Source organism: Balaenoptera borealis (assembly GCF_965194805.1).
Source record: "Balaenoptera borealis genome assembly, chromosome: 12".
In the NCBI taxonomy this organism is placed as follows: domain Eukaryota; kingdom Metazoa; phylum Chordata; class Mammalia; order Artiodactyla; family Balaenopteridae; genus Balaenoptera; species Balaenoptera borealis.
This window is the reverse complement of record NC_138869.1, coordinates 6349023-6375971: the sequence shown is the minus strand read 5'-3', so window position 1 is coordinate 6375971 and position 26949 is coordinate 6349023. Positions and strand designations below refer to the sequence as shown.

Sequence of the window (26949 nt, the reverse complement as noted above, 5' to 3'; positions counted from 1 at the left end):
AGTGGCATCCGTTTGCAAAACAGGCGTCCCAAGCACTTGTTATAAATGAACGCTCTATTCATTAAAGCAGAGGGCCACTGAGGCTCGGCTTGGCTGGCCCTTGGTAGCGGTGCGGGCATGACAGTTAAGAATCAGTGCCGCCAGCGGAGTGGTCCATGGCAGGGCAAGGCCTAGCAGCCCCCTCTCTACCCCTTTTAGTGCAGGTGGGCCCTGGTTAAACGCAACTCCTGGGAAAGAAACCCAAATGCGTCAAGAATGGTCATTCGCTTTGCCCCAGGGGTACCTCTCTTTAGAGAATCTTTAGCTGACAGGTTCCTTAAGTACTGGGCACCCTGGTTATGAGAAGCAGTGTCTTTGAAAACCAGTTTCATGTGAAGAGGGGCGTTGGCTCAGACTGAATAGGACCAAGATGTGAATGGGGAGCACGGGGGGGGGACTGGCCCCGTGGCTGGCCCTGAAGCAGGATGAATCTGGTTCTACATGATTTGTTTGTTCATCATTTATTGAGCACCTGCTGTAGACCAGGCGCCTTCCGGATGCTGGGGACACCGTGGTGACGCTTCATTCTCGTAGAGGATAGACAGTAAACAAGGGAAGATGTAACTGAGCCGGATAAACAGGCGGTGAGATGGGCTTTAAGGGGAATTAGACAAGATGGAGAGAACGGGGGTGTGCTTTACCTGGGGGCGGCTTAGGCTGTTCTCAGGCACAGGGAGTGGGCACGGGGCAGCCCTGGAACAGTCTGGAGCCAATTTCCCGGCGCTGTCCCCGAGGGAGGGACTTGGCATAAGCATCGTGGGTCATACCCCTCCCTCCCTGAGATCTGGCGGTGGCTTCTTTGTGCCACCAGCCAGGAAAAGAGGGTTGAGTGTGAGGGGCACTTCTGATTGTGTCCTGGGGCTGGCAGGGCTCCCTGACAGGGTAATTTCGGGGCTGAGGGGGCTCAGGGAGGAGACCATCACTGGTGAAAGCAGTTCAGCTTTTTGCTTCTGAATTTCTTCCTGATGTTGTCAGGCCCCTTGAATCCTGCCAGAAATCCAGCAGATGGCCATTTCCCATCCTCTTGAATAGACTCATAACTCAAGTGGCCGCACTTAGAAGCCGCAGGTCTGTTTTCTACAGGCCCTTTCCCCGGGGCTTCAGGACGAGCAGTCCCGTTCACCTGGCTGGGCCCAGCAGAGGGACGAGGGCGGAGGGGGTGTTCCCCAGGAGTGCCCAGACTGGGGAGGGATGCGGTGAGCACGGTCTCACCTGTGGCCGCCACCCCCGTCTTCCTTCACTTTTACAACAAACCAGCATCTGCTGTGCGGCAGGGGTGACACGTGCTCTGGGGGTCCAGGCTAGGAGGTCTTCTTAGAGGAGGTGATCATTCTTGGCTGTTCTGTTGACCTTGTCAGTCACTGAGCATTGTCGTGCTAGGTTTGTCAGAGCTCCACAGAGCTACCCCATCCCACGTGGGGTTTTCTTTCTCCTTGCATCTGACCCTGTGTCCCAACCATGTGGTTCGATTATTGTAACCCTCCTGGAGGAGCTTTCCCAGGCCCTTGCAGGACTGTTCACCCATTTGTCAACTGTTGGCATTAATAACAACTGCATCGAATTTTTAGTGTTCATTTAAAGACCGCAAGAAAAGAGCTCCGTACACCGCCAACCACGATGGTTCCCTACCTCTGTGGCTTCCTCTGCCAGAGCAGTGGGAAGGAGCTGAGGAAACGATGCCTTGTTCTTGGCTGTGCCTCAGACTGACTTGGGGACTGTAGGACTGAGGTTCCTCATCTGAATAAGAGCTGGCTGCACTGGGTCACGGTGACTCCTTCCGACTCTCAAGTTCTAGGGTACACTAACGTTAAGGCCGCTTTCATCTCACCAGCGTGGGTCAGGTCTTGGCCAGCCCAAGTACCAGTGAGTTTTTTGTGGTTGGGACCCATTTCCCCTGGTGCCAGGACAGGTGTCTGGAACCAGGCTGGTTATGTGAAGCAGTAGTCGCACCTGAGCCCCACCACCGGGAGAGTGATGGAGCGCCATTGTCCCTGCCCTCAAGGTGCCCACAGTCTGGGTGAGGGGTTCTCGCTTAGCCTAGGGGGGCGGGGGCACTGGAGGAGGCTTCAAAGAGAAGGTGACATTTGGGCTGGGCCTTGAAGGTTGAGTCGGAGGTTGCCAAGCAGATGAAGAGGGCAACCCAGGAAGTGGGAACAGCATAAGCAAAGGCACTGGGGCAGGAAAGTGCCTGGTGCATTCTGGGAGTCACTGTATGGGAGGGATGGTAGCTGGGAATGAGGCTGGAAAGAGTCAGGGGCTAGATGTCACCAAGGTAGTACCTGAGCAGGTAAATAGTCTGGTTCACCGTAAACAACCCTACACCACCTCCGGGTGACCCCAGGCTCCCAAGATAAGTTATCCCAGGGTCATTTAGTTTACTTTGTTTAGTAAGATTAGGGAAGTCCATGATTTGCAGAGGTTTCTATGAAAACTGGTTGAAATTTTAAAAATAACTTGGCACTTAATAAGAGCAGCTTTATTTACCTGGGAAATTTCTCCTGTGGGGGGCTGACTGGACTCCCAGAGAGGTCACGCTACAGAGTTCTCTGTTCTGTGCAGTGTCTGTGGTTTCTCATGGCATCCGACGCTCAGATGAATACGTTCCATGCCATACGGAACCCACAACTCACCCACACCCAGGCTGTATGCTGGACAGTCCCCATCCCTGCCATGCCATCCCAGCAGTGGGGGCCCGTGACCTGGGAGGTAGGACGCTCGGGTCAGGGCCACTGTTTCTAGGACCTGGCCGCACGCCTGGGCTCATCCCTTCGTCTCTCTGGGCCTCAGTTTCCCTGTCTGTGGAGTGAAGGATTGGGCTGGAGGGAGGGTCACAGAGCTGTGGCTGTGACATGGGGAGGATCCTTTCAGTGATGCGAAGAGTAACTTATTAGTGATCAACAGACACTAAGAGGGAGGCTCGGATGGGCTTGACCGCAACCTGTTTTTATGGCTGTCATAGGACACAGCCTCTCACAGAGTGGCCCAAGAGGCACCTTCGGTACAGTCTGGCATTTGGGGTCTCTGTGGACTGGCTCTGGTGGGCTTCAGAGTCTCCTAGAAGATGCTAGAAGACCTGTAGTCCCTTGGATTGTTACGTCTATTATGGATTTCTTTATTTCCCTGGCTTTTTAAAAAATTATTGAAAAATTTGCAAACACTGTAGTTCTAAAGTGCTCCTTCCTCCTTCCCACCCTGTGTCCCAAGCTTAGAGGGCAGAGGCGTGTCCCCAGGAATCTCTGGAACCCCCGTTTCCCTTCCCAGAGGCAACCACCAGTACCCGTTTCTTGGGTCTCCTTTAAGAAACAGTCTAGGGCTTTCCTGGTGGTGCAGTGGTTAAGAGTCTGCCTGCCAATGCAGGGGACATGGGTTCTAGCCCTGGTCCGGGAAGATCCCACATGCCACGGAGCAACTAAGCCCGAGCGCCACAACTACTGAGCCCGAGCTCTAGAGCCCACGAGCCACAACTACTGAGCCCATGTGCCACAACTACTGAAGCCCACACACCTAGAGCCCGTGCTCTACAACAAGAGAAGCCACCACAATGAGAAGTCCGCCCACCGCAATGAAGAGTAGCCCCCTCTCGCCACCACAACTAGAGAAAGCCCACGCGAGGCAACAAGGACCCAATGCAGCCAAAAATTAAAAAAAAAGAAAGAAAAAGAAACAGTCTATGAGCGTATTATGCTACATAAGCATACTAGTGTCCTGTATGTTTTATTGTCTGTACTTTTCACATTTGTCTGGACTTTCTGTCACGATGTTGCGTCTCAGACCTTTTGCTGCAAGTGTGTACGGTGCTGCTGCCGTTCTTTTAACATAGGGCTCCTCTGTACCGCAGTTTACATAACCAATTGACAGATGCTGCCTGTGTCCTTCTCCGCGCTCTACTGTTACAAACAACTAATACCCTTGGACCTGCGTCTTTGTGCACCTGGGCAGGTAGCTCTCTCTGGAAGTATCTGTTCCGAACAGTGGATGGTCCCATCTTGTGGTCATCTGTCTGAAGGTTGCCTGGCCTGGCCCTATCTTTTTGATCACCATCTTCCCCATGACACGTGGACTCTCTTTCCCAGATCTCATCCACAGCCCTGAGGCAGGGAACTGGGGGTTGGCTGAACAGGCAGAGAATTCACGTGGAGCTAATGCAAAACTCCCTCAGGGGAGCTTCATTATGTCAGGCTGACAAACCTTTTCTGTGGACAACTAGACAGAAATATTTCAGGCTTGCGAGCCACAGTCTCTCTTCAACTTTGTTGTGGCACAAAAGTATCCATAGACAATACATAACGGAATGAGTGTGACTTTGTTCCAATAAAACTTTATTTAAAAAAGCATGCAGGGGGCTGGACTTGCCCCCAGGCCTTAGTTTGCATTTGATTGATTTGCCTGAGCACCTCGGTGTCCCAGCCCTATAGTGGGCACAGGGGATGCTGCAGAGAAGGACACAGGCCAGCTCTGCCTGGCAAGGACAGCACAGTTCCTCTGCCCCTGGCAAGGAACTGGGGAGCATGTAAAGGCAGTTTCTGACTTGGATTGAGGGCCAGTCAGGGTGGCTTTCTGGGTAAAGTCACATCGAAAGCTGAAACCCAAGTCCTGGCCACCAGCCAGCACAGTGGGGAGTGTTGCTTGAGGTGCGGCGAGGGCCGGAGAGAGGAACCAGACCAGGCCTCACAGGAGGAGGCCTCTGGGACACGGACTGCAAAGGTTGGCCTTTGGGGGCATGCGTGCCACATGTCTGGTCAGAGGAGAGCAAGGAGGCAGTGGAAGACGGGAGGCTGTCAGAGGCCCAGGAGATGGGGATGAAGTCAGGTTGGGGGGTGTGTGAAATGGGCCAAGGCAAGTAGGTTAGGACTGAAACCCAGGACGATACAGTGAAACTAAACATTTTCATGCCCTTCTTGCATCTTACAGCCTTGTAGGTGGGCTTCTACTCACCTCTCAAGGCCCAGCCTAAATGTCCCTTCATCTTTGGAGCCTCTTGTGGGGCAGAGTTACGGGCGACTTCCTCCAGACTATCCTAACGTCATCCCCAGGGACACTTGTCACGGCAATGTCTCCCCACTGTGCCTCAGAACAGCAGCATGGAATAAGCACTGAGGCATGTTTGCTAAATTAAAGGAAAGGGCGAGGTGAATTAGCCAGCGGAGAGGTAGCTGATGAGCCTCACTTTACAGCTGAGGAAACGGGGGCTCAGAAGCCTAAGCAATTTGCCCAGATGGCACGTGTAAGACCTCTGCCCAGTCTAGTCATTTCTGCCCAGCAGAAAAATTGGCTTTCTCTACCTCTCCAGGCTGGAACTTTTCTCACTTGCCTCACGATTCCTTAAATTATTAATGTGTGAGGAAATTAACTGAGAGCCAGAAGCAAAAGGCACTCTCTGCAGGAAGATGAAACAAAACGGGAGAATGAAGAGGCATTTGGTTTCCAGGGACTCCATCCTCTGGTAGTCCACACGCTAACGGGGAGACTCAACGCCCTTTTTCTAAATCCCAGCCGGAACTATGTCGCCAAGACTATCCTGGCGGGCGGTGAGGCCCTGGGCCTGGAGAAGTGCCTGGAATTCTTGGAGAATCCGGGTCGTGAGGCGGTCAGAGCCGGTGTCTGGAGCGCTCCAGCAGCTGAGGGGCGACTCTCTTGGCTCCATTTGTTACAGCCTATTTTTAGAGGGCAGTTCAAGTGGGGGTGGGACTTCTCCACCCTCCTCCCCAACTGGACTGTTTCAACCCTATCGACTATATCCCCTCCCATCTCCCCACCCCCAGCCAAGATGCAGCATGTGAAGGTCTTCTCCTTCCAGAACCCTATGTGGAGGGGCTTTTGCCCATCTTGATTCCAGCCATCCTAGTGGCTGTGAGGTGATACCTCCCTGTGGTTTTGATTCGTGTTTCCCTAATGACTAGTGGTGTTGAGCAAATTTTCATGTGCTTATTGGCCATTCATATATCTTTTCTGGAGAAATGTCTGCTCAGATCCTTTGCCCATTTTTTAATTGGGTTGTTTGCCATTTTATTATTGAGTTGTAAGAGTCCTTTATCTAGTATGGATACTAGACCCTTATTTGATGCATAATTTGAAAATATTTTCTCCCATCCTGTGTCTTCATTTATTTTTATTTTATTTTTTTCCGAATGATGACCTTTATTGTTTAAAAGAAAAATGCTCCCACGCGTCTGATTTCGTCTTTACTTAGGACTTTAAACGCCCAGCTGGTTGTTTGTAGAGCCGAGGCCGCCTGTGCACCCTGTAATTTTTCCAACCTCGCGGGTCGAGGCCCCGGCGGTCACGGGGTCGAACAACGCCAAAAGGCCTCCGCCGTCTCTGCGACCCACTTGGGGACCCCTGCCCGCGCAGGCGGCGCGCGGGACTTCCTTCGCGGGTCTTCATTTATTTCTAATGTAGCAAAGAAAACATCAGAAGTGACGAGGAGGCATGTGGAGATGGGCTGCGGATTCCTGCTCGGCCTCCCGCCTGGGAACCCTGGAGCACTAAACTGGCTCTAGGGCTTGCCCTTTCCCGGGCCGCAAGCAGGGCCAGCCCAGCCCTCTTCCTCCCCTGTTCCCCACCCGCCCCAGTTCCCCATCTGGGAATAATGCTCCTCATCGGGGCCGTTGCACCACCCCCTCCAAATGAAAGAGTCAGAAGGGCACAAGCGGATGCCGCTGCACGCGTGGCTTCCCACAGCTTCCTGACCCCTGCAGACCTGCCAGCTGCCTGGCCCTCCAGGAGGTGTACCTGCGGGTGGGGCGGCCCAGGACAGGTGGGGTTTTGATCGTGTCTATCTGCTTGAGGTCTCCCAACTACATTTGGGCATTCCACAAGTGTGGGTGATGGGCACTGTGCCTGCCTTCAAGGAGCCGGAGGACAGACAATACAAAAAATGTGCAAACCGAGAACAGCAAGCCATGAGTGCTTCTAGCAGGGACAGCTGTGCTGCCTGGGAACCGTGAAGGTGAGGCAAAGCCTCTCAGAGTTAACCCAGTTAAACTGAGCCTCAGTTTCCTCTTCTGGAAAGTGGGGTCAGTAATAACTCCACCTGCATCACAATGTTGTCTTGAGGACTAAATGTCAGTAAAAAGCTCTAAAATGCTAATTAGTATTACTTTAGACTTGCCGTGGGGGTCTGGGAGTTGTCTCTGGGTGAGGGGAGGGCAAAGGGTTGGGTGGGCTTAGGGAGAAAGAAGCTGCTTCCATCAGATCCTCCCCAAAAAGTCCCCTAAAGGGTATCCCCAGCCTCAGGATGGGACCCACTCCGCTATCTCCGGGGCAGGGGCGTCAGAGCCCAGACCCGCCCTGCCTGGGAAAGCAAAAGCCCCGTTTTATAAAGTGAGGCCAAAGTCAGGAGTGGCAGAGGTTGGCGCCGTTGGCAGAGTAGGCTGCAGTTGGCTGGTTTGGGGTTTTGTATTTGTTGTGCTTACACGCTTGGGAGGGACATATGGCTACTGGGGGGCTCCGTCTTGGAGGGAGTGCGCAGTCCTCCCAGGAGAGGGCCCATGTCTGGGACAGGGGATGACGCTGCCTTGGGAGAATCCCGCTCCAGCTCGCGGCCCCGCCCCTCGCTCCCTCCCGCCCGCGGCCCGGCCCCGCCCTTCGCCCCTCCGCCCGCGGCCCCGCCCCTCGCGCCTTCCTCCCGCGCCCGCGCCCGCGCCCACGGCCCCGGCCCCGCCCCCGCCGGGGCCACATTCCTCCGGCCTGGCCTTGCGCTGCGCCAGGCGGGCGGCGGGCGGCGGCGGGGCGGGCTCGGCCGGCCTGGGGCTCGGACTTGGGGTCGGGAGCGGCGGGGACCTGCGGGCGCTGGGCCGGGCGACCCGAGGTGGTCGCGTGGCGGGCGGGCAGGGCGCGGGCGGTCGGGTGTCGGCCCGGGTCCGGCCGCCGCTGGCCCGGCCTGGGTCCCGGGCGCCCGGCCCCGCCAGCTCCCGCCGCGGCCGCCATGTGGTGCCTGCACTGCCACTCGGAGCGGACGCAGTCCCTGCTGGAGCTGGAGCTTGACAGCGGGTAAGGGCCGGGGCGGGGCGGCCGGCTGAGCGGGGTGGGCTTGTGCGGTCGTGCGACGCGGGTCCGAGTGAGTGTGAGCGAGGCGTTGGGGGGCTCCGGGGCCAGCGCTTCCCGTTAGTGTGCGTGCGGGCCAGAAGCGGCCCGAGAACGGGGGAGGCTGTGCGTTCGCGCTCGCCAGCGACTGTCGGACGGGAGCGCGTGTGGGTGAGTGTCGTGGGGAGACCACTGGGAGTTGGTATCCGGCGCAGGCGGCCCGCAGGGGGCCGGCCGGGAGTTTGTGGGAGGGAGCGTGGCCAGCGGGCGTCTGCGCTGTGTCTGGCGGCAGGCCGGCGGAGGTGTCAGGGAGCGCTCGCACAGGCCTGTTGATGCGGGGCCCGGGGCCTGTGTCCGCTCTGTCGGGGGCCCCCGGGGAGAGTGTGCGGGGCTGTACGCAGGTGCCCGGGTGTGCTCTGGCGGGTTCGCCTGGGAGAGCGCCGGGGCACCTGGGGCAGGAAGGCCGAGTTCTGTGCGGCTGCTGCTGTGTCTGAGCGGGGCTGCGAGGGGGCCGCTGGTGGGGTTGGGGGCGTCTGTTGACGTGTGTCTGGTGCGGCCCGGGATGGAGTCTGGCGGGGATGAGCGTGTGCCCCAGAGATGATCCCTGTTCTTCTTCGGGGCCTGCGGGTGGCTGGCTGAGCATCCAAGGGCCTGTGTTTATGGAGAGAGAGGGAGAGAGTGTGTGTGTGCTGGGAATATCGATTTCCTCGCTCTGCCCGCCAGCACAGCTGCCCCCTGAGCTGTCTGCAGGCCCCCCGGAGGAGCAGGGCTGTGGGGCGGAGGGGATTTGTTGACAAACTGTCTTGGCTTGTGTCAGGCCCCTTGCGGGGGGAGCCCACCTTCAGCCGTTTGATCTCTGAGTTCAGAAATTCTGCGGTGTGTGTCTGGCAGCTGCGCTGAGAACGCACGTGTGTTCCTCTCCGCGCCCCCCAACCTCACCTCAGGGGCCGGGGCCCTGGGACTGAGGCTCCACGTGGGGTTGTGGGGTGTGGTTCCCAGGGACCCATGGCTCCTTGCGTCTGGGGCGGAGGCCAGGCAGGCTGCAGCTGCAGGACCAGCTGTCTGGAGTCAGTGGCATCAGTCCGAGAATGGTGCCGGGGGGAGTCATGATATTCACATCCCACACGTGCCGGCGCCGCCGTGCGCACCGGTCCTCCCCGTGTTCCTCTGTGTTCTCGTCCTTGCGGAACCGCCTCCCCATGTTGCAGGGGAGCACACTGAGGTTGAGCCTTCTGTTGTCAGCACGAAGGCTGTGGCGTGAGTGCCTGCTGTATGCAGCCCCTGCTCTAGGCACTGGGAACACAGCAGTGAGCAGAACTCAGAGCCTTTGTCCTCCTGGGGCCACAGGCTAGCGGGGACACGGTGGTCGGCACGCTCTGCTGCCTGGGCCTCCTCCGTCGCCAGCAGAGAGAGCCTGAGGAGTCTCTCCGTCCGTTAGGACTTGTCCAGTGCCACCCTTCCCGTGGGGATGTCCGTGGCCACCTCTTCTGCGTGTTCCTACGTCCTGCATCCCTTCTCATTGGAAGTCCCTCCGTGTAGCCAATCTGAATCTTCCAGATACAGGGAAGCCTGCTTGGGCCCTTGCGTGGTCAGAGCTGGTGCTGAGCAGCTGCTCCTCCGTCTCTGCCGGGCCAGGTGCCCCGGAGATTAAGCCCTGCTCAGGCCCAGCCTGCAGCTTACCCTCGGGCCTCCGAGCAGGTGGGGCCCATTTGCTGCGGAGTGCCTGGGGGAGGGTGGGAGAGGATCAGCCCAGCCCTGGCCCGTGGAGGCTTAGCAAGGCGCTCCTTGGGCTGGCCAGCTTGCACCCAGCGCAGAGTCCTTCCGGGAGGGCCATCTCCCCTTCTCTAAACACAGAGAGGACCCAGCAGGCTCCAGAGGCCTCGGGACGCCCCCAGCGTGTAACAGGTCCAAGGCAACCTGTCCCGGCACGGCCGCGCCCCCCGGCCAACAGCATGCCTGGCACCTGTCCTGGGTGCTCTGCTCTTTGAGCCTCTCTCACCCTACCTTTCTGCATGGGCACACAGAGGCAGGGAATCCAGGGACATGACCAGAGTATTACAAGGCGAGCCCAGAGTAGAACCCACACGTTCTGATGGAGGCCTGCGGAGGGTCCCTGCCAGCCCTGCCGCCATCCTTGGGCTTTCGCCCAAGGAAGTCGGACTCTGAGCTGGTTGTGCTAATATTTACACAGCTTTGGTTCAGAAACACGGACAGGACTGCTGGCTGCACAAACAGTGTGATGACTGGACAGATAGGTCCTTCTGGAAGAGTATGGACAGGGCTCCAGGAGCTCAGTATACACGTGTGCACGTGTGCGGGTGTTATCCGGCGGGGCTCTGGAATGTGCGATCGTGGTTTGCCGGGAGAATCCGTGGGTCCAGGGCGGCTCAGGGCGTCAGGAAAGAAGGGCTTGGGGAGGCGGACAGACGTTATTCCAAACCCCAGCTCAGCTCTGTGAGTTTATGCGAGTTTCCACACCCCACGAACCTCTGTTTCCCCATCTGTGACAGGGAATGGCGCTGCTGGTTCACGGAGGGGCCCGAGGCCCTCCCAGCGGGCGTCTAAAAGCCCTCGCTGGGCTGGCTGCCCCAGCCTCGGTCAGGCGCACAGTTGGCCCAGGTCAGCTCTAGGTGCTTCCCACCACCAGGGACCCATTGGATTTTCTTCCTTCCTCTTTTGTAAATTTCCTCTGCATTATGATGACGTGTGGAATATCGGCCCAGTAAGCACAGAGGCGAGGCGACGGCACAGGGCTGATGGGTTTGGACCCAGCCAGGGGAAGAGTCCTGCGGAGATAGCCCGGGTGCCCTGGAACTGTGTGTGCCTGGGGGGCGGGGGGAGGGTGTGCAAAGGCTCTTGAGCGTGATATGTCATTTGTTCTTGAAAAGCAAATCGTAACGAGTTTAAAGGCCATTACAGCTCTTGAAGAAGTAATCGGTCAGGCCTTAGAGAATCTGGCTGTTCCTACTGCGTGAGTGGCTCCTGGGGGGAAAGTGGTGGCAGTCGTGGTGGAGGACGTGGCGTGGTAACTGCTGCTCTTCCGGCTGCTGTGGCTGCACTTGGGTTGGGCGTGTGCCCCGAGCCCCGGGCTGTGGTTGGTGCTCGGCCGTCGCGGCGAGCAGTGCACCCGTGGACGTACACGCTCTCCGGCCCGGAGGGCGCTTTGTTCTCTGGAGAGACGTGTGCAGCCCCAGGGCCAGCCACGTCACACTTCCTGTGTTCCTTTATTCACTCACCAAACAGTCACCAAGCACCTGCTCTGCCAGGCCCTGGGCTCGATGTAGGGGAACCGGATTACTCGTGTGAAGCCGTGAGCCCCGGGGCCTGGACCTCGGGGTTGCACAGAGCCCTGACTCTTCCCAGCTGCGTGGCTTCAGATACATTGCCTCCCCTGTCTGAGCCTTGATTTTCTCATCTGTGAAGTGGGACCCCAAAGGACATTGTGGGGCCTGTGCAGCTTTGCCTGGTGACTGAGGACCCGTGGTACATGCCCAGCAAGGAGCAGCAGCCCTCGGCCCATCATTGCGTACTCCTCGCTGCTTTCCTTCCCGCTGGTTTCTGGAGTCTGCACGGGGCGCTGGGCCTGGTCCTAGTTGCTCTGACTTTAACAGCTTTTAATGCCTTATTCGTACATGGCTGTAGCTTCTCTGCTCCTTGATGGAAAGGACCATTCTTTCCATTTCATTTCCTTGGTTTGCAGTTTCCTAACACGGAGACAGTTTAATGTGAACTTAAGGCCCAGGTGTAGCCAGAGTCCCCTCCCTCTTTGTATAGATGGGGAAACTATGACGACATTGTTTTTTCCTCTTTGTTCAAAGGTTGGTATAATAATAATGATAGCAGCGGTTGCCATTTGGTGAACTCTGTATGAAGTACTTAGTTCTCAAAGCAGTTTATGAGAAAGAGCTTCTGCTGGGCCCATTTTTCAGGTGGGGGAAGGTCACATGCCTTGCCCAGGGTCACCAGCCGGTAATCCCGAGAGCTGAGCTTTGAACTCCGTCTGCCTGGCTCCGGGGCCTGCGCTCCTCACAGCCAGGCTCTGCTCCCTCTGGGACTAAATAATCTTCAGCAAAATATGTCACATCGCAAATAGAACCTTTTGCGTCTTTCCCAAACCCCAGAACAGGAGTCTAGTATCCCCTGCTGTGAGGATTCCCAGAGTGTCCCCAAACGCGCCAGCTATAGGCAGGTTGATGACATCTCTCTCCATTCTCCTAATGTCTTGACAGACCCCAGAGCTACTTCCGCAGACACTCCAGCAGGGTGCTGCAGGACGCCCTTGGTCCCAAGTACTTGCCGCATTTTGAGGGTAGCACGCTTACCCCCAGGCCAGTCTCGGTGTGGCACGGGGTCTCAGGGACAATAGCCAACTGCCCCTGACTTGCTGAGGGACCCGTGCGAACGTAGCTGGCCTGGGCATGGTGAGGAAGCCCAAGGGCATGGCCTTTGACGTCATGAGGGGACACACATGCATGTGGGCTGTTGAATTCCATCCCATGGGAGGAGAGAAGGACCATTTTTAAAAACACTGGAAAATTTGAAAGCGTCCCAGCTGGGAGGCAGCCTCCTTGTCTGGGTTTCCCGAAGTGGCTGTGGTCCAGGCAGGGTCCGTGTCTGTCTGCCAGCGTGTGCACTTTCTTCCCGATGCCTGAAGATGGAAGATGGAAGCAGACGGTGTTTGCTTTTCTGTCTCTGGCTGGGAGGCTTGGTGGTGTGAGAACTGGATGCAGTCGTCCGAGTGAAACACGGTGCCTTACTGTGATATAGAAGGAGCTCAGTAGATATCAGTTATGGTCATTGTCAGTGTTATTATTTATCCTGATTATTCCAGAGGGAGGAGGCGTCCCTGGGGGCCCTGGCGTCAGGCATCACGTCACGTCCCCTTTCTGGGCCTCGGTTTCCACCTCTGTGAAGACCGCGGGACCCCCGTCGTCATTTGCTGAGGGGGGATGTTTGGTCCAGCGGCTGGGGGGCAGATACTGTAGCCTGTGACCCCTGCCCTGGGCCTCACACTCTCTGTGATCCTGGGAATGTTCTTTAGCCTTTCTGTGCCTTGGTCTCCCCATTTGCAAAAGGTGAGTGACAGTAAGAGCTCGTTACATGAGTTGATCCACATAGAGTGCTTAAGCGTGTAATGTAAACGCCTGGTAGACGGTAGCTTCTCACTCTTTCAGACTTGAGGGGTTCCACGGCGTTGTTCCTCGACAGGAGCGGATGGCCCCTCGTTTTGGCTGCGGGCAGGGCCAGGGCTGCTCGTGGTGCACAGCGGCGGCGACTGGAGGACCCAGATCGCAGCCTTGGTGAGGGGTGGCACGCCCCGTGGGCTTGTGTGTGTGCTCGTAGCCTCTGCTTACAGCTGAGGATTGAAACCTCCCACGGAGGATGGACAGTGGAGTGTTTTGCCCGGAGACTGGGAAACATGCAGCTGGGCACCTGCAGGGAAGGGGAAGGGCTTGGCTGGGTTTGATGGGTCTGGAGTTGGCACAGGTTTGATCCAGACTGGAATGGGCCACAGAATAAAAATGGTAATATCTGACATTTGGGTGGTCTTTGAATCTGACACACACTTAATCCTATTTGAACCTCCCAAGAGCCTTGTCAAGTAAGTAGCTGGTATTATTCCCATTTTACGGACAAGGAAACTGAGGCGAGAGAATGGAAATAACATATTCAAGTTTTGTACAATGTAGATTTGGTCTTCAGGTTAAAGTATATCTTTCCCCCTCCCTGACCTTGTTGTGGCGAGGGCTTGGGCTTTCAAGAATGGAGGATGAGGTAGAGGCAGGAAGGGGCGGGAGGCAGACAGGAATGTGTGGGACCCCCCCACCCCAGACCAAACAGCAGCCCTGGGTTCTCACAGCAGCCACGTGTGGAGAGCACAGAGTCCACTTCGCAGTGGGCGCGGCACCCTTGCAGCTCTGGCTAGTGGCCTGGCATCTCACAAGCATGTTTGCTGGCCTGGGAGGTCACCCGGGAGGCCACCCGGCGTGAGAAGGGCCCTCCAGGTCCCCTCCCCCACGGAGGGGCTGGTGGCAGTTGTTCAGGAACTGCCGGCTGCTCCCGGGTTCTTATGAATCGGTCTTATTTCCCCGTGTAGACCCTGGACAGGTCCCAGGGTAGCTCAGTGCCGTGCTGGGGCGGGAGAGGAAGTGATTGGGAAACGGCTCTTTCCTCCGCTGCCAGAACGGCGAGGTGCGGCCCTGCAGATTCAGCTTCTCTGCTCCCTCCGGCCTTGACTTTCTCAAAGCCGTAAATTAAATGTGCAGGCTTTGGGTTTTTTTCCCCCATGCAGTAAAAATGGCAGAATGGCCCAGGAAGATGATAGGCCTTGATGTGGACAGCAGATTCTTGGCACTATTTTAAACTCTTTCTTATGGAAAACTCCAAACATATACGAAGTAGAGAGAATGGCATAATGGCTCCCACGGGCACTTTTACTTCCTTGCTCCCGGATTATTCTGAGGCAGATCCCAGACATTTTGTTGATTTTAAATCAAGGACCTGTCGTGCGGTCAGCCTCATGTCTGGCAGTGGAGGAGTCGTGTGGCCGGGGTGGGTCCCTGGGGCACATCCGCGTTCCTCCAATGGCCCTTGGCTGTGGTGGCCCAGCCTGGGAACCCAGAGCCTGGCCCCGTTTCTGGGCCTTGAGACCCGAGTGACGCCGGCCCCCGGGGGAGGCCAGGCCTGCGAGGCCCCTCCGTCAGATCATGGGGTGGGATGCGCGAGGCGCTGGCCTTCACCCCGCAGGCCCCCAGGCAGAACTGGGCTCCCTGCTCAGCGTCCCCACGGGGCCCCGCCTGCTGCCCCGGGGCTGCCCTCGCCCGGTGGTGGGGTGGCAGTGGCCCCTGCGCCCCTGTCCCCCCACACGGTGGCCTCTCATCTCGCCTGGCCTCTGGGTGGCCTGACACGTGGCCTCCAAGTGCTCTTTCCTCTGGCCTAAGAGACATCCACGCCCACCACTGCAGCTCCGTCCAAGCCCTCGTGGCCAGCCCCTCTCCCACCCGGGCCTCTACCAGGCCCTCGTCCCTCCTCTCTGTCCTGCAGCTTGTAACCTGGCTCCTTATGGCCTCCCCCTCCCCAGATCTCCCCGCCCGACCCTGGCTCGGGCTCTGGATAGGAGGCTGGAGTCATCCTGACAGCCCCCGCCCAGCATTGTGTCTCAGCCTGGCACACGGTGGGTGCTCAGGAAATGTGAGTTGCTCTGGTCCTCAGGAACATGTTAACATATCACTGTCACCGCCCCGGCGTCTGACACAGTGCTGGGCGCACGGAGGGCCCGCAACCAGATTCAGTTAAAAAGCCACAGTGTGCCCGAGTCCCACCCCACTCCTGCTCTGAACCGGTGCCCGCCCGGTCAGCGCACCCCGCACTCTCCTCAGGCGGGAGCTGGTCTTGGGTCACGTGGTCTGACGCCTGGTTCCGAGCAAAGGCCGCTCCTTAAGGTCTCTTCCCACTGCCACCCACCCACCGCCTTCCAGCCACCCGGTCCCCGTGGCGCCGTGCGACGCAGCCCCGAGCCCGTCCTGATTCTCAGGCCCCAGGTGAGGACTTGTGTGCGTTATCCTGCGGCCCTCACAGCAGCCCTGTGAGCCGGACAACACCCCCATCTTATGGCTAAGAAACTGAGGCACAGAGAGGCCTAGTCAGCTGCCCGAGGTCACACAGCTCCTGCTTGCCGGGTGCCAGACCGGGGAGGGCCGTGTGCCGCTGGTACAGGAGGTTGAGGGGCGGCGTCCTTCCCCAGGCCCTCGCTGTTCCAGCTCTGGCTGCCGCGTGCGGGTGGGGGCCTGTCGGCGGTGCTGCAGGTCCAGGTCCTGAGGGCAGGAGGGGGTCGGGGGGCAGACAAGGGGGGTGGGCTCCCCCTCCCGAGGAAGGGGCTGCAGAGGTGCGGGTGAGAAGCACCGTGGCCCGTCGGCCCGGTGCCTTGGTCGGCCTCCCCCCTTCTCCCCTCCCGCACTCGCTCAGTTACATTACCTCTGTGTCTCAGTTTCTCTGTCGACTAAATGGGTAGGTGATAGAGCACGTGCCTCTACCTTTAGCTCCGAGTGTGAGCCCTCAGTGACCTGCGGCCTCTGGGTGATGGTGTGGTGTCCGCGCGTTCCCGACTGTGACAGAGGTGCCGCTCTGGTGGGGGTGTTGATGGGGGTACGACTGTGCACGTGTTGGGGTGGGTGTATGGGAACCCTGTACTCGACGCTTCGTTTTGCTGAGAACCTAAGACTACTCTAAAGAATAAACATCTATTAAGGAAAAAGTTGTTGGATGGTTAGTTAGTTCCCTGTGAGGTGCTCAGCAGGCCGGGCTCGTGGCTGTCACCTGCTGCTGTGCAGTGATTCTTGTCACCATCAGCTCCTTCCTTCCTTCACTCATCCTAGGATGTGCTGGCCCTGAGGACACAGACACACAACGTGTGCGCCCGTCCCAGGGTCAGCTCACTGTCGGGCAGGGCGTCCCGGGGCCTCTTGTGGGCTGTGCCCCCTCCGTCATGGGCACCCAGTGTCCCGGGAAGGGCATGGAGAGCGCCACAGGCTGGAGCACGAGGGGAGGGGTGGGCAGGGCCCTGTGGGAGGGGGCATGGGTGCTGCCCCAGGGAGTCGGGACCGGGACAAAGATTTTAGGTCGGCGAGGACTTGGATGATTTGCAGTTTGGAAAGTGCTTTCTGGCAGCGGAGGGGGGCGAGAACAGCTTGGTGGCCCGCCGTCTAGGATGGGACTGGACAGCTGGGCCGAGAGCGTCCCGGGCTCCGAGAGGGCCCCGCGCCGGGCCCTGGCCGACAGGGTGGGCTGCAGACGGGCGGCCTGCATGCCGGGTGTCCCCTCTCTGCCCGCTCGCTCCCCCGGAGCCACCTCCCCAGCCGGTGCCTCCTGCCCGCCCTGCCGGGAGCGGGGTGGGTGGGGTCCCTGGGGCCCGGCCCAGCCCAGTCTGCTGGAGCCTGCCACAGAGAACTGCTTTATTTAAGTCCATGTTGCGCGTATGGAAATAACTAGAGGCCTCTGTATTTAATTTGGCTCAGCTGGGAAGATTTTTGGCTGCGTGCATGCGTGTGCGTGTGTGTGTGTGTGTGTGTGTGTGTGTGCGTGTGTGTTTGGAAAAAATCTTTCCGAGTGCGCCCAGGGATTGGAAGCCCCAGTCATCCTCATGCAGTCAAGCAGTCAAAACCAACAAGAGCCGCCCTGGCTTAGCCGGGGGTGAGTGTCTGGCAGAGGGCAGGCTGTAGGAAGTGGCCAATAAAAAAATACAGACAGGGAAGAGGTGATGCTGTGTGCAGATGAGACCCCGGTGAGGGGAGCAGTTTTGTAAGCTTTCAGGTAAGCTGTGGGTGGAGTGAGAGGATGAAGCCCTGTGCAGGTGCACCGAGGTGTTCCTGGTTGCCGAGCAGGGAGTGCTTAGGTGGGTGCTGGACTGGAGACCGCGTTTCCCACATCTCTAGCCGGCCTCGACGAACCCGGCAAAGGCTCTTGGCCAAGCCCTTGTCCGTCTGTGTGCAGAGCAGAAATACTCCCCGCGCTCACAGGGGGGCTTGCAGTTGGCAAAGCCTGTCCTCACTTGATTCCCCCTTGCCTGCTGGGTAGCGGGCAGGAGTGATACCCATTGCTAAGATGAGCCAGCAGAAGCCTGGAGAGGTGAGGTCACCCGCCCGGGGTCACTCAGCCCGGCAGTGGGGCAGCTGGAGCTCGACCTGGTCTGACCTCCTCCCAGAGCCGCCCCACACTCCCTGTGGGCGCTTCCCGAGCTGCAGGGCACCGTTCCTTGCACAGACGGGTGAAGGGGGCTGCTGAGGGTGGGCAAACCCCAGGACGTCACCTGGGCATCCAGGTTTGGATGAACGCTTTTTAGGTTATATCCTAGCCGCATGACATTGAGGAAGGAGGACGTGTGGTGAGTTGAAGTTTGTTGGCCATGACGACTACGTGATTGTGGATCACAATCCACAATTGTGGGTCATCCATGTGGACCCACTTTGGTGGGTCTTGGAAAAATCAAACGCTCAGAGGGTGCGACAGAGCGGAAGGCCTGGGCGTTCCCACCGCTGTGCAGAGCTGTGGGAATTCTGGAACCCTGCCCCTTGGGACTTGGCGTTCTAAATCAGGTTCCTTGGGAACAGCAGATCTGAGTTTTCTGCTCTTTGAGTTGGGTCTTGAACGTTGGTCCTTTGCAAGCATGGCAGGCAAATGCACATGCTCTGAAAGGAAGGCGGTGTGAGGGAGAGGAGCAGGCCAGGTGTGGGCGGGCTATAGGGAGTGGTGAGGACTGTGGCGGCGGGAGAGCGCCTGCCCTCTGATGGGTGTGGCCGCCACCCAGCTCCATCTGATTGTTACCAAGCTGGAAGGTGGGCCCACGTGGCCTGATCCTTAGCTGCCCATCCGGAGCTCTGTGTTGAGACCTCGTGAGCTCCCCTCGCAGAGACCCTTGTCTCCCGGAGAGCTCTGCCCCTCAGGTGCCCATGTGAGGAGCGGCAGAGTGGGTGCTAGGCCTCCCAGCCAGCCGTCCTGGGGGTGAGGCGCAGGGTCCCAGATGGCTGGGCCTCACCCTTCCTTTGGTCCTTGCCCAGATGGCCCTGGGGAGAATAAAAGGCTTTTTCACAGCCTTTCTCTGGAAAGGCTGCCCGTCCTGGGTTTGGCTGCAGGACTGGCATTAGAGGCCCCATTTCCCTTGGTTTAGGCCTGTCCCCTGGCTTGGTGCTGTGGTCCCTGGGATGCGGGGTGAGATCCTCAGGCAGGTTGGGGCCCCCGGGAATGCTGGTGATGCCACGTGAGCAGCCCCTCGCCGAGCAGAGGCCCTGGCTGGGCTGGATTGAGGGTTGCGTGTGTCGGCCCTCACCCCTTCCCCACGACCCTGCCCCCACCCGAGCCTGTGGCTTCCCCGCCAGCTGGATTCCAGCCCAGGTAAAAGCGCACGTTTGCCGCCTGCAGAGGGGTCCCTGCGCCTGCCTCCCATCTGAGACCCCATCGGTGCCGGCCAGCAGGGCTCCCAGGGCTGGGGAGGTGGGCGCGGGCAGAGGTGGCCCAGGGGAGCCGAACCCCCCCGAGGTGGCCTGCACGCGGCCCCTGTTCCTTTGAGCCTCGAGGCCTGGGGGGCGGCATTCTGGGGGCAGAACACACGTCTGTTCCTCGGAGAAACTCGCCCGTGTCTGCGGCCGTTTGGTGCTGCCGAGGCTGGGCGGCAGGGCCAGGGAGCAGGCGTGGGCTCAGGTCCAGAGTCCCAGGCCCCGTCGCGGCTGTGGGTGTGTTGGGGGAGTCGGATGAGTCTGCCCCCCCCCAGGCATCGGTGCCCCCGCTTGTAAGTGGGGGAGGAGCGAGCCCGGCTGCGGGGTTGCTGGGCCTGACTGCGGCGGCCCCAGTGAAATGCCTGGCCGAGGGGCTGAGGGCGCCGTCCGAAGGTCTTACAGGGAAGGTTGGGGGCACGCGGCCCCTGGTCCAGGAGTAGCTAAGCGAGGGCACAGTTGTAGGAGGGGAGGCTGGGAGGTCCGCCTGGTGCCAAGCTCTGGGTCCTGATCGTCCAGTGGGCCTCATCCTTCTCACCTCTGTGTTTGTTGAGTGAATAAGCGAACGAACGAGGGATGCTGCTTCCCAGATTCACGGGGGCCCCTTAGCCACTGGTGGCATCGCTCGTGTAGCGTCACTCATTCACTCGTTCAGCAAATGCTCACTGAGCTCCCCGAGCCCTGTTGTCAGCCCTGGGGGCCTGAGCGAGGGGCAAGCGGCATGCAGCCCCCGCCCCAGCTTTCCAAGGCAGAGACACAGGACGCAGGGGAAAAGGCGGTCAGATAACCCGCCTGCTCCATGCGGTGGAGACAGTGGAGGTGGGCGGACGTGGGGCTGGCAGCTGCAGAACCCCTTTCCCTTCCCTGTTGCCAGGGTGACCTTTATGCCCCGCGTTTGCGGTGCCCTGAGCCCCGTGGGACCGCCTTCGCTGGACCTGACTGCAGGCTGTTGGTGCTGACCTCTGACCCTCCGGCCCCCCGGGCTATTTTAATGGGAGTGACTCACGCAGAGCTGCCGGGAGGTCCAGCCCGGGCTCTGGCAGGCGGGTAGACAGACGTTCTTTATGTTTAGGAGTCAGGCCTGCGCCAGGGATGCTGGAGCCGCCACCTCCCCGGGGCCGGAAGGGCGACTTGGAAAGATGTTGACAGGACAGGGCGAGGGCCTGGCTTCGCAGCCGACTTCTGTTCCTTCCCTCTGGCCGTGCGCTGGTGAGAACAGGCCTGTCTGAGGAAGGGCGCTGCCCCGCCCCCTGGAGGGGTTCCCGTCCAGTTAGGCTCGGCATTGGCTGTCCGTAGGGCTCCTTGCCCGGCGACGGGTCCCCTACTCCATACCCCCGAGGTGGCGGCCCCGCTCCCGCTCTGCAGGTGGGAAACTGAGGCTTGGGCAGGGTGGCTGGACCCCGGGGTGCTGGCCACCCGCCCATACTGTTGCCGCCTCACGTCGGGACACCGTGGAGTGGTGAGTGCCCTGCAGGGCCGTGTGGGCACTCAGGACCTGGGGCGGGGAGTGCCAGGCGGCGGCCCCCACGCCCCACAGCTCGGGCATCCCAACACCGCGCCTCTCCTCACGCGCTCGCGTCCTGAGGAGACCCCGCTCCTGCCCGAGGCCCATGTCGCCAGCAGCAGCTGACAAACAGGGAGATGCTGAATGCTGGCGCGGTTAGCAGGGCTCTAAAAATAGCCTCCCGCTCTGAGAAGTTCATTGTTCCGAGTCCTATATTTTTATACGTATATAAAAACCACTTCTGGAGGCCTTGGTGCCAGTAGAGCCGGTCTGCAGCCCGGGAGGCGGGAGGCGGAGCTGAGCTGGACCTCGTCCCCGGCAGGGCAGGCCTCGGGGCAGGGGAGGGGGTGCTCTGCGGCCGTGGCCCTCTCCCCCGAGCTGATGGGACAGTCGGGCCAGCGACCTGTCCGCCCACGTCAGGGAGGACGGTGGCTGGGCGGCCGGGGAGGGGCTGTTCCAGGCTCAGGGGCCATCCGAGGCGTCTGCGGGTCACAGAGGCCAAGAGGCGCGGGGGTGGAGAGCCAGGGCCAGTGTCAGGGCTGCGGGCCCTCCCTGCGACTGGACACAGGGTCGGAGTGAACCCCGTTTCTCTTGCTTTGGTCTAATGCAGACCTCAGGCTCCCGAAACTGGCCCTGCCCGAGTCCCAGCTTGCTGGGGGTCGGGGGCAGCCCACTGACCACCCCCCTCCCCGCCCCTCGGAGAGGCAAGGCAGGGGAGAGGTCCTACCGGGCTGCCGGGTCCTACCCGCTGGGGCCGTCTCCTCTGGTGGCTCCTCCAGGGCCCTCTCCTGTCGCCGTTCAGGTGTGCCCGGGTCCCTGCCAGCTCGCACACCTCAGGCCTTCCCTGGAGCGCCAGCCCCTTCAGCCACCACCCGTCCCCTCCTCTCACCCACCCGTCCTCCCCCTGCCCCAGCCCCCTCCCCTCCCCTCCCCTCCCCGGGCCCTCACAGCCCCACCTCACCAGCCAGCGGCCCTGCCACGCCACGCGGGGTCCTCAGCCTCCGCAGCTTCTCGGTGACCTCTGGCCCCACAGCGTGGCTTCCAGGACCTGAGGATGGGCATAGCTGTCTCGCTCTTCTGGCCCGTCACTGTCCCTGGGACCAGCCCTTTCCCCGTCCCGTTGTCAGGGCTGCTTGTGCCCCCGAGGGTCGCTGCAGGGGAAGGATGGGGGGAGGCGGAGGCAGTGACTCGGGGGCTGAGGGGCCTGTGCTCCACAGTTCGCGTTCCCCTTCTAGGGTGCCACTGCCGTCCGTCCCACCCCAGGTAAACCCGAGACCCTTCCTTGGCCTTGCCCCAACCCTGCGGTCCACTGCACCCTCCCTGACAAGCCTTGCAAGGTCCTGAACACGCTGGCTCCTGCAGCCCCATGTGTGTCCCGCCAGCCTGAGCTTTCCCATCCCTTGTGCACACAGTGGACCCCGACCTCCGCTGTTCAGCCTCCACACGCGCAGCGTCCTGAGCCGGGAAGGGCCCTCACCCGCCACCCGCTGCTCCTCCTGGGGTCCTGGCAGAGGGTGCGTGCCTCCCAGGAAGCTTCCCGCCTCGGGCGCTGGGGCTCGGGCTCTGCTCGCCGGCCTGTGGCGCCTGATGCACCCCCGTGACCGTCCTGACGCCAGCGTCGTCATTGTCCGTGTCCCCCCGCGTCCCTGGCCCTGACCTGGGTGTGTCATGTAGTTGGCTTCGTTCACGGGATGAAGTGACCAGCCTGGGGGAGGGCGGACCTTCCCACGGGCGGCTGCTTCGGGGCCTCCATTGCGGCCCCCGTGCAGCCCAGCTGCCCCGTCCATGGTTTGGTGAATAAGACTCTTCAGGTCCAGAGAAAATCTCGAGAGAGATTAAAACCGGTGAGGTTTTAAAATCACCATTCTTTTTTAAAAAACAAAACTCTGTAGTAAGTTATCTTATTAGCTATGTAGCTATGTTTAAAGCCTCAGTAAGGGAGCTGGTCAGGCCGAATCCTTAGGCTCCGGCCTGCGGACGCCATGTCCCTTGGGGGCCCCGGAGGGGACTGAGCCGTCAGGCCGCTGCTGCAGGGCCCCGGCTGGACCGTTTTACTGTTGGGAACGTGAGGTCAGGCCAGGGGAAGTCACCCCTTTGGGGGACTTGGGCCCGTGGCTGCGGCTCTGTGCCCTCGGCACCAGTGAAGCAGGACGAGCCCTGGCACCTGTGGGGCAGGCAGGCAGGCGTCCACCACGAGGCAGGCGGCCGGCGGGGGCCCAGGGCACTGCAGATGGCTGGCCCTGAGCTCAGCGATGGAGGCCACGCGGGAATGCGTTCTCTTCTGATTTTATCTAAGAAAAGCCAGAAATCTGTGTGAGTGAACACTCCCGGTACCTAGTTCTCACTTCAGAAAGAAAAAGGAGATGGTGGCCACTGCTCTGTGTAGACCAAACAGAGCCACGTGGGCTGGACTCAGGCCCTCCGCCTCAGGTGTGCACCTTGCCCGTGGGTGGGCTTCCAGAGCCAGGGCTGTGGGGCGGCGGGAGGGGAGGGGGGTGGCCGGATCTCTCCTCCTGGGCCCCAGTTTCCTCTGTGTCTGACGGGGGGCTTGGCTTGGTAGTCAGGATCCCAGACAGGCCACAGGTCACAATCAGCCAGGGCTCTTTTTGAAGTCCCGTTTCAGGGGCCGCACTGCTGGCTGACCCTTTGAATTCTCGGGATCTCCAGACTTGGGTGGGAATCGGCTGCCGAGTCTCCCAGGGGAGTCTAGGGACCAGCCCGGTTTGGGGGCCACATGCCCCAGGCCCTCTGCAGTTAACTCGTGTCTGTCACCTGGGCACCACCTCGCGAGGGAGGGGTGTCAGTGTCCGGCCAGAGGGTCTTTGTCCCTTTTGAGCCCAAAAGTTAGGGGCGGGGAGGTAGAAAAGCTTCCAGCTTTCCTTTAAAAGCCTATTTCTAGACAATTCTGAGTCATGTTTGAGTGGATTTTCTGCATTGAAATTGTCACTTTGGGTGTGTTTTGGGTCTCTGTGGCTCCGTATCCCGCCATCCCCAACCAGGATCTGAAACCTTACCTGAGGGTTGGGTCGAGCCAGCCCGGCTGAGACAGTTTGTTGTAAGTTGGTGCCCACCCGGGCCCAGGTCCCGCTCCCACAGACCTTGCGGTCCACGTGGCAGACAGAGCAGCCCTCAGGAGTCCGGGTTTCTTTAAAAAGGCTTCCCTGGCTTGGTAGGGGTAGTTCAGAGTGTGTGCACCTGCTATGTGCCAGGTGCTGTTCTGGGGCCTAGATCTCACGGGACAGACATTCCCACAGATGGTGGCGAGGCGGTGGCATACCACTGTAGAGAGATGCAGCAGGGGAGGACTGGGGGAGGGCCGGGGTCCTCGCTGAGGCTCGGGCAGCCTTTGAGCGGAGGCCTGAAGGAGGTGAGGGCGTGAGCCAGGTGGACGTCTGGGAAAAGACCCCGGCAGAGGGAAAGCACGTGCAAAGGCCCTGCGGTTGGAGTGTGTCAGGAATGTGGAGGAACAGCCAGCAGGGTGGGGGTGGGCTGGCCAAGGGGGCATGGAGGAGGGGTAGCAGGGGGACAGCCCGTCCTGCAGAGCCTTCCAGGTCACCGTGAGGACTTGGCTCTAAGCCCCATGAGGGACAGCAGAGGAGGGACCTGGTCCGAGTTGTGTTTTAACAGATCCCAGCGGCTGAATGGAGGGCTGAGCGGGGCCGGATGAGCCTGCTGGAGAGGCTGTGGCCATAATGCAGGGAAGAGGTGAGGCCTGCGCAGACCGGGCTAGCGGGGGGTAGGCCAAGCAGTCAGGTGCTGGCTCTGTTTTGAAGGTGGAGCGGCCCGATTTGCTGACAGACGGGGAGTTGGGTGTGAGAAAAAGAGAATTGCCAAGAGCGGCCGTCAGATTATTGGCCTGAGCAGCTGGAAGGATGGAGTTGCTATGGGCCGAGATGGGGCGGCTCCAGGGGTGGGTGGGGGCCACGCAGGAGCTCAGTGGAGCCTGTGTTGCGGGGGTCTGCTGGGCAGCAAAGAGGGTGCGCCTGGGGCTGGACACGCGTTTATTCGGTGGCTTTGTGATCACCGTAGAGCCTCATTAAAGCAAGTTTAGGAACTGGGTAAAAGCAGGAAGTCTCCTGAGCCTGCCAAGCCCTCGGGCCGCCTCCAGATTGTCCAGAAAGCTCGTCACCTCGCGCATTTTGGATATGGTGCTCCTCGTTAAGCAGCCAGAAGTGACCTCGGATGTTTAGGTGGATGCGGCTCCAGCCTCCCGCAGCCCCTCTGTCTGAGGCCTCGGCGGTGTCTGGAGGCCCCGAGTGCTCCCCGTGGGCTCGCCCGCTCTGCCCCTCCCTCCACCCTCCCCAGGCTTCCACCCAGCCCTGCAGGCTGAGACGCACCCGCTCCTGCTCGCCGCCCCTCCTGGGGTCCTTCTAGGTCACGCGGACCCAACCCGCCCACCAGGGGAGGTGCCTAGCATTGCCCGGCCTCAGTCTAGGGGGTCCCCAGCTCCTCCCCCCTGGGAGGGAAGGGCTTAGGGGTGTCCGCCGGGATCCGTGAGTCCCTTCGGTTGCCAGCTAGGCATCCGTCTTCACTGAGGACCACTTACCAGCTGTGGTCCAGGCTGCGAGGCTCTAGTCCTCCCTGGAGATGCTGCCTCCACCCAGACCAGGGAGGAGGGTGGGTGACCGGCATAGGTGCGGCCTCCGCGGTCCCCGGGGAAGCCCTCTGCCCCCTTCTTGCGGGCACACCAGCTCTCTGTCCCTTTGCACACCCACTTCTCCCTTCACAACCGCCCTGTGTCCTCGTGTGCTGCTCCTCGGGGCCAGGCACGTGTCCGAGTGGGAAAGACCGGGAGGATGGCCTGCGCTTGCATCCTGACTCTGCTCCAAGCTCTGCATCCGTGGGTGAGCCCTGAGCCCTGAGTCTGCATTTTCCCGTCGGCGGAGGGGGCAGGGCCGTGCCTTCCCCACGGGGTCATGGCGGGGATTAAATGCATGGACGTGGGCGAGCCCCGAGCCCTGAGTCTGCATTTTCCCGTCGGCGGAGGGGGCAGGGCCGTGCCTTCCCCACGGGGTCACGGCGGGGATTAAGTGCATGGACTTAGCTTGTGCCAGGGCTCCCACGTGGCACGCTGGGTGGGTGTATGTGGGTGACGACCCACCCCAAGCCACAGCAGTCCCTGAAGACTGGTTTTCCAGACCCTGATGGAACGCCTGCACTACGCCGAGGCAGCCCTTCCCCAGTAGCTGGACTGCTAACCGCCTCACCTCCCGAAGCCTCCGGGCTGCCTTCACGCTGCCTGTGGCCCCGCAGACCTGCCTGCCCTTGTTGCCCCAGGATGGAGGACACGGCCACCAGTTCCTTGCCCCGCTCCCCTCCCCTCCCCTCCAGACCCTGCCCTGGTCTGCCTGCGTTCCTCCCCCAGAACCTAGTGCAGAGCAAGACCGTCCCCCCCCCTTCTGGGCGACACACCTCTGTGAACCTGGCCTAGGCAGCAGAGCCACAGGAGCCCAGGGGGAGCTTGCGAGGGCCGGGCGTCAGTTGTCTCTCTGGCCTGGACTCCCTTTCTGGAAATCAGAAACCCTGAACAGAGTGTGGTGGAGGCCACGAGGCCTGGAGGTGTGAGGGCGTGTGTGTTTGGGAGGCTGTCTTGCTCGGGCCTGTGCGTACCGCCGGGAGTCTGGAGGGAGGCTCTGGCGTGGGCGTCTAACGACGGGCAGGCCTGCAGATCACTCTTCCTCTGTGTGGGGCCGGCCCCCTCGGAAGAGGGTGGCTTTTCCGTGTGATGTGACCCCAGCTGGCACCACGCAGCCCGGGCTGGCTTATCTCATGACCATGCACGACCCCGAGACCCCCAGGCCCCGAACCCCAGCCCTGCCCCCAGCACGTCAACTGCACACGCTTCCTCTGGGCCGCCAGCTGGCAGGTGCACCCACCTGGGAACAGGTCCCCTGCATGGGTGACCTTGGCCCAGTGACTCAGCTCCACCAGCCCCACGTTCCTCATCTACAGAAGGGACAGTGGCCTAGCACCCCCCCTCCACCCCACCGCCTCGGTCCCCAGGGATGGTGGTTGGGTTACAGGCCACATAGGTTAAACACCCAACACAGCTCCTGTACCCAGCAGGTTTACAGACGAGAGTTGCTGCTGTATAACCCAAACCCGTGTGTGTGTGTGTGTGTGTGTGTGTGTGTGTGTCACTCAGAAGTCATAGAAGCACAGGGTGTACGTCTGTCTGCTCTGAGGCCAGGCTGCCGGGGTTCTGATTTCACTCGTGAGCTGTGTGACCTCAGGATGGGCCCAACCTCTCTGTGCCTGTGGGGTGTGTTGGGCGGTCAAGAGGACTAAGTGAGCTGCACGTACAGCTTAGAACACCACTGACTTCACAGATATTAGTATTATTTCTGTCAGCAGCGTCATCAGTGATGGGGGCGAGCAGCGGGTCCCTGCTTCTGC

At 60.2% G+C, this 26949-nt stretch overlaps 1 protein-coding gene across 17 annotated transcripts in view; it reads left to right on the top strand.

Annotated features, from left to right (window-relative positions):
- Window positions 1-26949, top strand: part of IQSEC1 (IQ motif and Sec7 domain ArfGEF 1) — a 333736-nt gene that overhangs the window by 258272 nt on the left and 48515 nt on the right. For 2 of the 17 annotated variants that reach the window (XM_082345187.1, XM_082345184.1), the window contains exon 1: window positions 7736-8031. The exons of 14 other annotated variants lie outside the window; for them this stretch is intronic. In XM_082345187.1, the coding sequence (XP_082201313.1) occupies window positions 7967-8031 (65 nt within the window). In that variant the 5' untranslated portion in view covers window positions 7736-7966. Of the gene's footprint in view, window positions 1-7734; window positions 8032-26949 lie in introns of those variants that run through there. One more of the 17 variants, XM_082345192.1, reaches the window with a different exon arrangement.